This window comes from Chinchilla lanigera, unplaced genomic scaffold, assembly GCF_000276665.1.
Source record: "Chinchilla lanigera isolate Chin_1 unplaced genomic scaffold, ChiLan1.0 scaffold00144, whole genome shotgun sequence".
In the NCBI taxonomy this organism is placed as follows: Eukaryota; Metazoa; Chordata; class Mammalia; order Rodentia; family Chinchillidae; genus Chinchilla; species Chinchilla lanigera.
Window position 1 is genome coordinate 2,745,632 of NW_004955545.1, and position 11,474 is coordinate 2,757,105.

At 58.0% G+C, this 11,474-nt stretch overlaps 1 protein-coding gene across 1 annotated transcript; it reads right to left on the reverse strand.

The window, feature by feature from the left end:
- Positions 1–2,500: 2,500 nt before the first annotated feature.
- Nes (nestin) lies at positions 2,501–10,964 on the reverse strand. Its single transcript, XM_005411693.2, has 4 exons — positions 9,888–10,964; positions 8,854–8,978; positions 7,388–7,461; positions 2,501–7,136 (listed from the first exon to the last, which is right to left on the reverse strand). Exons 1-4 carry the CDS (start codon positions 10,668–10,670, stop codon positions 2,962–2,964), a joined length of 5,157 nt encoding a protein of 1,718 aa, XP_005411750.1. The 5' UTR covers positions 10,671–10,964; the 3' UTR covers positions 2,501–2,961.
- Between the last annotated feature and the right edge of the window lie 510 nt (positions 10,965–11,474).

Below are 11,474 nucleotides of genomic sequence, written 5' to 3' on the forward strand. Positions count from 1 at the left end.
GCCTCGCGCTTGCCAGGCAAGCGCTATGCCTCTGAGCTAAATCCCCAGCCCATCATTTCCATCTCTACAGTCAGTCTGCTTCCTTGTTTTCAAATATGATTTCCACTTGGAAGTCTGGTCAATCAGTAGGTAACAGCTCCTGCACAAGGAAACTTATTATTTGTTCCTGGATTCCCAAGGCCTGCTTAGTACATGACACATAGTAGATGCTCAGTAAATAGCTGTTGGAGGGCCGGGCATGGTGGCACACACCTGTAATCCCAGCACTTGGGAGGCTGAGGCAAGAAGATCACCATAAGTCTGAAGTCAGCCTGGGCTACAATAGTGAGACCTTGTTTTAAAAAAAGTTGTTGGGAAATGACAGTCACTCCCTTATCCCTGTCCCTGTCCAACCTTCATTTCTCCTGCTGCATGGAAGGTTCATCACTTCCAAGGACCCCACATCTACTGTACACTCACTTTCAGGACATCCTCACTCCTGAGCCTGGGGCTGTGGCACAGGTCTGTAATTCTAGCACTCTGGGAGGTTGAGGCAGAAGCATCACACGTTTGAGCTCAGCCTGGACAACTGAGCAACTTAGTGAGACCCTGTCTCAAAATTTTAAAAAATAAGAATAAAAAGGGCTCGAGATGTACCTCAACACAAAGGCTCTGGGTTCAACCCCCAGGGCCACAAGAGAGTTTTTTAAAAAGTCCTCCCTCCCATCTAATTTACATCCCTCCCTATTTGGGATCACTGGCAGCAATGGCCAGTTTGGGTAGCGCTGTAGCGGGCGTGGGCTCTTGTGGCGGCTGGAAGGTCAGCCAGCACAGAGAATGACCACTTGACTCGGCCTCTGTCATTGGCCCTTGCCCAAGCCGGGTGCCCAAGGCCTGGGTGCTTCCACCCCATTAAAGCGGCCGGGAATGGGACTTACTGGCCTGGATGCCTGGAAGCCAGGCGGGATCAGAAAGGGCCTTGTTAGCAGTGAGTACAGGAAGAAGTGAGCGGAGGCTTGGGTTGCCAGATGGGTGGAGTGGGACAGACAGACTCCGGACCCCAAGGGTAGGGCGGGTGTGAGACGGGGCCCAGGTGCCCTGGAAACAGGCATGGAGCCAGAGGGACCCAAGTTCATCCTTAGTTTAACCCACCTCGGCCCACAAAGAGAAAGCTTGCTCCCAGCTGTTGGGGCCAGGGGACATAAAATAATTTTCTCCTGTTAGAGACCAAGCTACGTGACTGTGCTCCTGGAGTCCTGATGTGGTCCCGTGGTCTGAGCAAGGCACAGGAGTGTTTGCACACAGCTGCATGCTCTCTGGCCTTGCTGGGAAGGCTCATAGTCACAGCCTCCTGCAACAAGATAATACCTTTGCAAAATGCAGGCATCCAGGGGAAGGACTTTAACTTCTCCTGCTTCTCGATGACTAATAAAAACGGGCAACACCGAGATTAGAGTCAGTCCACTAGAGACCAACTCCTCCCTGTCCCCCCTTATACCAAAGAGATATTGTCTTTTGTCCATCCCTATTCCACACCTTTCCCCCCTCAAGTACTGGGGGGGTCTGATCAGGGTCCCCCTCCCCCTGCACCAGCCTCTCCCACCCACTGGATGTTTAGGTGTCCTCAGCTCCTGTTCCCTGCAGAGCTGCAGAGGAGTGGTTTCTATTTGTGTATCCTCAATTCAAGGCCTTCAGGCCCCATCTCACAGGATCCCCTAGTCCCTTGCCCTTCAAGGGGACCCCAGACCTCCTGGGAAGTGGGGTCAAGAGAGAAGTGGAAGCGTGGGCGGGGGCTGGGTCTGTCAGCCTCTTACACAAGGATCCCTTCACTCCAAGCTCTCACCCGACAACTTCCTTGTCCCTTTCTTCCCCGCCTGGTTCAGCCATGAAGAAAGTCCTGCAGCAGCTCTGAGGAAGATTCTAGACACAGCGATGGCGAGCCTTTTAGAGAAAAGTACCCAAACTGCAACCCCAAACCCACTTATTTACTGCAGATGCCAACATTGCGATTAAACCTGAATACAGATACATACACTAACAACTTTAAAAGACAAATAACAGGCTTGCCATAGATTCGCCACCACTGTCTAGAGGGGCCAGAGGTTCCCCTTGGATTCTCCTGCTGTCACTGCCCTAGGAGGCCCTCCAACTCACCTGGACCACCTTTCCACCCAGCGGACCCCTCTCTGACCTGGACCCTGTGCTGACCTGGCCAGTCATCACAAGCCAGACAGCTGTTTGGGTTTGGGGACAAGGGAGCTTATTATGCTGGCGACACTGGGGCGGTCCATGTGAGGGTGGGGGCGGCCCCAAACATATCCCCTGTAATCAGTGCTGTGGGCAGATGACGATGGGCCTAGATTCCAGCCCTTCCGCAGGCACCAAGGTCACCTGGACTGGCCCCCCAGTCCACCTTTGTCCCCACACGGTGTCCCAGGGGCCAGCCCCTCCCACACCTGCCCCCGTCCTGTGCCAGCCGAGGAGGGTCGTGAATCCGAGTGCAGGAAGAAAGAGTCCAGGCTTCTGTAGGCGCAGGCATGACTTTATTCAAGCATGGATGAGCCAGGCAGGGCCACCAGACAGCCGAGGCAAAGGGGTCAGGACACAGGCGCACCCCTCACCTCCATTAGCCACAGGCCAGACCTCCCCAAAGGCAAACCCTTTCCCCACAGAAAGGGCACTGCCAAGACCTTTCCCAGTGATGGGGTGCAGGGGAAAGGGGGCCTAGCACTACAGGGGTTCCACTGCGTTAGCCTCTGCGTCGAGGGAAGCAGGTTGTCCCCAGGCAGTCAAGGGTTTTGTCCCCAGAGCCTCCAGTCTGGGAACAGCTCCTTTGCCACACGCTACTCCACCTTAGCAGGCCAAGCTTCTCCCTCTCAGATGAAACCCCGGGCCAAGAGGTCATAAGTTAAGGGTGCCAACCCCGGGGTGGAGTGGTCTTGGAGACAGCCTCCTCCAGATCCTGGTGTCTAGGAGCTTGCTCTAGTCTTCCCCGGAGGACCAGGAGTCTCCATCGCCACCCCTCGGAGCGAACTTCAGGAACTGGCTTGGGCCCAGGTGCACAGGAGTCCCTGCCCAGGGGGTCTTCAGGGCAACCCCCTCCTCTTTCTGTGAGGGGGTCCCTCCCTCCCCATCAGGGGGTTCTGGGGTTCTGTGCCCCCCTCCCTTGGACTGCTCCAGCCCATTCACCACCCTCCCACTTGTGTGCTCGGACTCCTCCAAGTTGGGGCCCCCATTGACACTGTGGGTGCCTCCCAGGCCTGTATCCTCCAACCCACCGGGGGTCTCCAAAGGACCAAGGACTTGGTCCTCCTTCTCCCAGGGAGCAGAGTCAGACTCCTCTGAGCCAGAAGGCTCAGCACTGTCCTGGGACTCGGTCTCCAGGGCAGTCACAGGGGGATCGGCCATAGCACCCTGCAAGCCATCGTCCCAGGGGACACTGATGCCCAGGGCTTCAGGTGCCAGGTGGTCCTCTCTCTGAGAGCTACTCAAGGCCTGCAGGCCTCCCACAGTGGACCCTGACCCCCACCTCGGAGACCCTGGCTCCCGCCCCTCCTCCTCCTCCTCCGCCTCCTCCCCACTCTCTTCATCCGCAAACCCATCAGACTCCCCATCCCGATCCCAGACTGCAGGCTCCAGCAGCTGGGCCACCTGGCCCAGAGGTTCTGCTGCCTTCCTGGGGACCCCAGGAAGAAAAGAAGCCTCTGTCTGCAGGTCCTCGAATTCGTCTGATAGCTCAGAGTCCTGGCCACGATCCTCCTCCCCATTCTCCTCTTTCTCCTCCTCCTCTGAGTGTGGGCCCGGGACAGGGACAGCAGGATCCCAGCCCTCCTTCCTGGCCTCTCCCTGAGGGGAGGGCCTCTGCTCTCCCACCACGTCCCACCCAGGGGATGAGGGGGACCTGAGGTACAGGCCCAGGGGAGTGGAGTCAGGAAGGGTTTCCCCAAGCTCATCTGCCTCACTCTCTGCTCTGCTCTCCTCCTCCTCCTCCTCTTCCTCCTGGAGGTCCTCGGGAATCTCCTCGGGACCAAACTCCTCCTGCTCACCCTCCACCTTTCTCAGGGCTTCAGTCCTCTCTTGGAGCCCCCTGACAGCCTCCTGGCCCCCCTCATTCTGGAGCCCAGGGAAATCTTCCAGGATTGGGGTGGGTGTCTGGGGCTGAGTGGGCCCCAGCACCGGTTGTGTATCCTGAGCATCCTCTGACCCCGAGGGTGTGGGCTGTGGGGCATCAGTGGGGGACACATCCTCCGCTCCCACAGGGGCCTCAGGCTCCGACTCCTCCCAGCCCTTGGGAGGCTCCCCAAGGTCCCTGCTTCTGCTGGGCAGGTTGGGGAGTGTTGCACCCATGTGGTCCTGCCCGGGCCCTTCCAAGCCCTCAGCACTCTCGGCCTCCAGACTGTCCTCTCCTGAGGGTGGCTGCACAGCCTCCTCCAGGGCAGGGTGTGCCAGGTCCTCCTGGTCCTCCAGCCCTCCTACCTCCTGCTCCAGTCCCAGCTCAGCTCCTGCAGCTCCTGCAGCAGACCCTCCCTTGACTGTCTCTGCCCCCCAGGTGACCTCTAGTGAGGCTTGGTCACCCCATGGGCCCTCATGCTCATCTTCCCGCTGGGGTTCTGGCACCTCTGCCATTTCCTGGGAAGCTTCGAGGCCTGGGGTCCCCACCTGCTCTGGTGGCCCTTCTAGGTCCTGGGGGCCCTCAACTCCTTCCCGCCCACTGGCTCCCTCAGCTGGGACCCTCTGCTCTTCGGGCTCAGCGCTCCCTGTGCTCCAGGCCTCTGCTGCTGAATTCCCATCCTGCTTCCTCAGGCCCAGCTCGGCCTCACCTTCATCACCCACTCCCTCCCCGCTAGATGGGGCTTCCTGACCCAGATCTTGGTCTCCCACGGCTACAGCCTCACACCTCTCCTGATTCTCAGACAGAGGCAGCTCCTGTGCTTCTTCTTCTAGAGACCTCAGTAACTCTTGTTTCTCTCCATTCAACAGGCTCCCTTCCTTTTCTAGATCTTTGTGACCTTCCTTCCCTGCCCCCTCTGGAGACCTCAAGTTCTCAGGGTTCCACTCGCCCAGAGGTCTCAGCGTTTCTTGATTCTCCTTTTCTTGGGGACTTGGTGTCTCTTGGTTCTCTTCCACAGACCCCTGTGTTTCTTGAATTTCCTTTTCCAAAGGTTTCGCTGTCTCTCTGTTCCTTTCTTCTAGAGACCACAGTGATTCTTGAGCTTCTAGAGATGTTGGCATTTCCAGGTCCTCTTCTGCAGACGTCAGTGGCTCTAGGTTCTGTGTGTCTGAAGATCTCACTGCCTCTGTACGCTCCCCTTCCAGAGATCTGAATAACTCCTGATGCTCTTTTTCAGAAGATCCAACTACCTCCTGTTCATTTCCAAGAGATTCCAGTGGTTCTGGATTCACCTTTTCTAGCAGCCCCAATGTCACTTGGCCTTCTCCCCCTAGAGCCCTCAGTGACTGCTGAGTCTCTTTTTCAAGAGTTTTCAATGTCTCTTGATCTTCTTCTAGAGACCTCAGTAGCTCCTGATTCTCTTTTTCTAGAGGGCTCATGGTCTTTTGATCCTCTTCTTCCAGAGACTCCAATGGCTCCTGGTTCTCTTTTTCTGGAGGCCTCACATTCTTCTGGTCCTCTTCTTCCTGAGTCCACAGTGGCCCCTGATCCTCTTTGTCTAGAGGTCTCAAGGTCTCCTGATCTTCTAGAGACCCCAGTGGTTCCTGGTTCTCTTTTTCCAGAGGTCTCACAGTCTTCTCCTCTTCCTCTTCTAGAGACCTCAGGGACTCCTGGTTCTCTTTTTCTAGAGGTCTCACATTCCCTTGGTCTGCTACTTCTAGAGACCTTACAGACTCCTGATCATCTTTTTCTAGAGTTTTCACAAATTCCTCTTCTTCTTCCTCTAGAGACTTCAGTAATTCCTGCTTCTCTTTTTCTAAAGGTCTCACAGTCTTCTCATTCTCTTCTACAGAGGTCAGTGGCTCCTGATTATCTTTAAAGGTCTCCTGGCTCTCATCTTCAAGAGACTTCAAGGACTCCTGATTCTCTTCTGGTAGAAATTTCTGTATCTCCTGGTCCTCTGCTTCTTGAGAACTCAGTGGCTTTTGGGTCTCCTTTTTAAGAGTGCTCAATGACTCTTCTAAATTCTCCTCTTCTAGAGATCTCACTAGTTCTTGATTTTCCTTTTCTGGAAGTACAACAGTCTCTAGATTACCTTCACGAGATAACATTAGTCCTTGGTTCTCCGTTTCCAAAGACTGAAATGTCTGGGAGTCCTCTCCTCCTACAGACTTGGGTAATTCAGTGACTTCCTTTTCTAGAAGTCTCTCTGCTTCCATATCTTTTTCTTCTAAGGACCTCAATCCTTCTTGATTTTCTTTTTCTAGACTTTTTAGTGTTTCTAGGTTCTCTTCCTCTAAAGACTTCAGAGATTCCCGATCTTCTCTCTCTCTGGCCTCGTGGCTCTGGTTCTCCAGCAGCATCAGTGGCTTTGGAGTCTCTCCCACAGCCTTCAGGGTTTCTTTTTCCAGAGGACCCTGGGAGTCCTCGGCTTCCTTCACGTCCAGGTCCCCTCCTTCTTGCCATGTTTGCTGCTGCAAGCTGCTCACTATTTGGACCTCTACTGCTACTTCTTTCTCTACCAGTCCCTGGCTCTGCCCTTTACCTTCCTCCTGGAATACACTAGATGCTCCAGACCCACTGGGTTCTCTGTCTTTTGCCTCTAAACTGGGCTCGTCAGGGCTGAGGGGTGGGGCCAGGGAGGCCTGGTCCTCAGGGGACTGACCTGGACTGGCCTCTTGCTGCTTGCCACCAGGTTCCTCTGGTCCTGGAAGGATGCTGGCAGTGATTGCTGCCTGAGCTTCATCCCACAGTGGCTCTGGAGCCTGTTGCCTCCCACCCTGTTGTGGGAGCAGGGAACAAGGGCCATCCTGGGCTCTGGCCTCTGCATTTGCAGCAGGGCAGGGAGCCTGAGGTGTGGGTGGGATAGGGGTGCTGGCTAAGGTAGGGGTACGGGCCTGGAGGAACTCCTGGCTCTTCAGAAAGGCTGGCACAGGTGTCTGGAGGGTGTTAGGCAAGGGGGAGGGGAGAGAAGTCGGACTGAGGACAACAGGTCCCAGACGCTGGCCCTCTGGGGTCCCAGGGAAATACAGCTCCGGCTTGGGGTCTGGAAAGGCAGAGGGGGAGGAGACAATGTCAGTGGGCGCTGGCCCAGGTGGGGTGGGGGACCAAGCAGCACTCACTTCTAGCCAGAGTGTCCAAAGGTGCTGCTCTGGTTCCCCACAGCTCAGGCTGAGAGCATGCTCAGTGCTATTAGAGGCCATGGCTTTAAGACTGGTGCCTCTCAGGAAAGGTCTGTCTGGGGTAAGAAGAACAAAGAAGAGGAGAGTTTCAGGGGCACTTGGCCCTTTCTCTTACCCTGGAAGCTGAGAGAAGCCTTGAAACTGCTACCAGGTGTCTGCAGCCGGGAGTTTTCCGCCTCTAGAAGAGTCCTGGTGAGGAGGGAGGACAGCTGGGTCAGCCTTCTGCCCAGGGCCAGCAGGGCGAGCGCAGTGCCTCACCGCACATCCTGGCTCGGCAGGCTCCCTCTGCACTTTTACCGCAATTACACAAAGCCACGTTGGAGCCGAAGTCACAGTCGCATACCCACAGACATCACACACAGTCACATGCACATTTGGGACCTCACAGACACACTGCAGTTCCCACGCAGTCAGACGCAGTGCCATCCGCACACCCACACAGGCTCAGGCTGGTCTCCTCCCCCACCCAGGCCAATGACCTCATCCCCGGGTGGGGGGCTGATTCTCATGCTAATCACTGCCTTTGTCCATGCAGCCATCTGGAGGGTCTGAGAAGGGGGGCTTCTCAGGGAAGTGGGAATTCTCAGCCTGTTCCCATGGGATGGGCCCCCTCCACTTCCCCCCAGGGCCCCCAGAGCTGGTGACAGACAAAAGCGAATGAATTCAGCCCCTTCTCTCCAAATCCTTCTCATGCCACACAGCCCAGTGGTGACTCCTCCGGACCTGTTCAGGGCCGCCTCTCCTCCCTCCATGGTTTGACTGGGGTCACCACCCTGTCTTGGAGGCCAACAAGGCATGGAGGGCTTTGTTTCTGCTCCCCCCTTTTTCCGTAGGAGTCTTAGGGAGGGGCTGTCTCCTAATAGCAGGTCCTGCCACAGCCTCCCTCTCATAGCGGGGTGTACTCGGCCCCTGGAGGTGCAAAGCCCCTTCCTTGGGCTCCGTTGCTGGACATGCAGCCCACTGGACCAGTGTCCCAGAAGAGAGAGGACTTTGCTGAGGCCACAGAGCCAGTGAGCAGCAGCGGGAAAGGCAGTCAGTGAGCTGGCACAGCCAAAAAAGCGCTAAGTCTGGAAAGGAGTCCGGCCCCGGATGTCAGGTTAGAAAAAGCTGTGGAAGTCATAAAGCCCAACTCTTCCCCTGTGGCCAGGCCAAGTGGCAAGTCAGTGTGACCACCCAGACCTGCGAGGTTGCCCAGCCTCAAAGACTGCCCCCATCATCACCCCTGCTATGTGCGCACACAGACTGCAGGTTCTCAGTCCCTGGGGGAAGGGTCGGATGCAGACACCCTATATGTGATATTTGTGCACCCCCCTCCTAAGACTGTCCCACGCAGCAATGTCACAGCTCCTTGCAGGACTTCCTGGAAAAGGAACACTTACTTCTCTGGTCGTCAAGCCAAGGGAGAGCAGGTGGGGACAGATGAGATGTGTCCTTGCATGGAAGTGACCAGTTTAGAGTCACAAAACCCAGTGGTGGCAGAGCTGCGAACACCTGTGCCCCTGGGCCCCTTCAGCCACAGAGCTTCTGCTCCCAAATGTGTGTGTTCAAGTGAGTGTTCGATGGGTTATGTTCATGCCATACCTGTACGTGGCCACCTCCAGGCTGAGAGACATCTTGAGGTGTGCCAGCTGCTGCCGGCCCTCTAGGACTTGGGCGATCTGGCTCTGCAGGCCTTGCTTCTCCTGCTCCAGGGCCTCCACGGCCAGCTGCAGAGCAAGCCAAATGGTCAGTGGAGAGGGGCGGGCGCTCCTGGGCCTGGCAGTACCTCCTGCTCCTTACTGAGTTGTCTGTAGGACAGGATGGGCCCCTCTTCCCGGACCCCTCCCTGCCCAGGGAGCCTCTGCTGGGTGCCCGGATGAGAACAGGGGCCCCTCAGCCCTCTCCCACGCTGCCCTGCTGCTCCTTGGGATGCTGATTAAACAGTCGCACATGCTGCTGAGAATTCAGCTCCCACAGGAAGGGGGAGGCAAGGGAGGAGAGGAGATGGGTTACAGAAAGGAGAGGGAGAAAGTAGAAACAGAAGGAAAAACGATTAATCAAGAGCCAGGAAGCCAAACAGCCCTGTCCCCTCGTTGTCTCCTCACCCCAGTCACACACACCCCACACACAAGTTCTGGAATCTTCCTTTAAGGAGGGGTGTGGGGAGGGGCCTCAGCAAGACCTCTGTCTGGCCCTGTCAGGAAGCTATTTTCTCAGCTGTTGGGTCATATCTGCACAGTATGAAGGGGAACAGCTGTCCCAGGCCTCTGAAATATGCTCCAGGGAGTGGGAAACCATGACCTGGGACAGGGGCTGGGGGCCACTCATCTAGGGCCCTGGCTCCCCCAGACAGCTGGTAGGGACTTGGGGATTCGAGTGGCCAAGTGCTGGCCAGTTCTGAGTGACAGCAGCCTAGGGAGGGCCTGGACCTTCACAGGACAGGCAGGTGCACGGAGTGGGAGTACACCAGGGGCTGTGCACGCAGGGCTGGGACCCCATCTTGCCCACCCGCCCTGGACCAGGTGTGAAAGTCCAGGGCTTAGGGTGGGAGTTCTGAGCAGTGGCTCCTCAGTGGCAAGTCTTTTCCTAGAAAGTCTCCCGGTGCCCGGTCGCATCCAGGTCTGCCATGTCCTCACCTGGAACTTTTCGGTGGCCCGTAGCCGCTCCTGCCAGCGGTCCTCCAACCTCTGCTCCAACGCCACTCTGCGCTCCTGGAGGCCGCCGCGCTCGGAGCGGAGCTGCTGCAGCTCCAGGCGGCCTTCCCGGGCGCCCTGCATTGCACGTCCCAACCTCTCTCGGGCCTGGCCCAGCGACGTCTCCAGGTGCGCCACGCGCTCCTGGTAGCCGCGCACTGCCCCACGCCACGCCTCGCCCAGCCGCCGGGCCAGCTCCTCCACCTCCGGGGCTGGGGTTGGGGGCCCTCGGGGTGGCGCGGGGCGGCGCGGGGCGCAGGCCGCCTGTGCGTGCAGACTGGCGCGCTCCTCCTCGTGTGCCGCGCGCAGCGCCTCCAGCTCGCGCTCCAGCTCGGCCGCCTGCGCGCTCAGCCAGTCCTGGGCGCGCTGCTCGGCCTCCACCGCGCGCCGGCTGCGCGCAGCCTCCTCGACCGAGCGCTCCCGGGCCGTCCGCAGCTGCTGGCACCGGCCAGCCACACCCTCCAGCTCGTCCGCCAGGCTGTCGCGCTGCACCTCGGCCGCATGCTTCTCCCGCCAGCGCTGGTCGACGAGGGCGCGCAGAGCCGCCAGCTCGCCGTCGGCGCCCGCCCTCCAGGAGTTGTCGCCGGACTGTGCCCGGAGGCCCCCGAGCTCCGCGCTCAGCTGCGCGTTCTGCTCCTCCAGCGCCTTGACTCGGGCCAGGTAGGCCTCCAGGCGCCGGTTGAGCTCCCACAGCTGGAAGGACTCCTCCCCCACGCAGCCGTCCATGCTGCTAGACGGATCACCAAGGGCGGACCGACGCCGGGCGCCAGGAGAAAGCGGAGGCGCTCAGAGCCTTGGGCTGTAGAGAAGAGACCTGCGGGACAATGACTGGGCGGAGCGGTCGAGCATCTGAGCCCGGGTCTGAGCGAGGCTATTCATACTCCCGCCGGCCGGGCGGCGAGGGGCGGGCCCAGGATTAACCCGTTAGAGCCTGGGAGGGGGGGCAGTTCCTTTACTGGGTCCCCGGTGCGCAGGCAAGCGGAACCAGGGAAGGGCCCAGAACCCGCTAAACCAAAGGTTCAGCCCGGTGTGGTGGCACACGCACGCCTGACCCCAACATTCAGGAGGGTGAGGCAGGAGGGTCACAAGTTGGAGCCGAGCCTGGGCAATTTAGGGAGACCCTGTCAAGGGGGTGGGGGGCTAGGAATGTAGTTCACTGTGAAGGCTCTGGATTCAATCCCTAATAGTGAAGAAAGAAAGAAAGAAAGAAAGAAAGAAAGAAAGAAAGAAAGAAAGAAAAAGAAAGAGAGAAAGGAAAGGAAAAGTTATAGAACTGGGCCTGTGTGCGTGGGGTTGAGATTCTCAACTACGTAAAATCATCTAAGCTTTAGTCTCCCCCACCTCCGTCCCCCTCCGCCTCCCCGCCCCAGATGGGAGTGAGGAAAGCCACGCGCACCACGCGCACTGTTGTAAATAGCGACTGCGCGGGCTGGAGGGGCAGCCCTGCAGGGACAGACACTGCCTGGAAGGTGGGAAGGACAAAGTAGTGCGGACTCAACACGTGTGCGCTCACCAGCGCCCGCAGCCTGG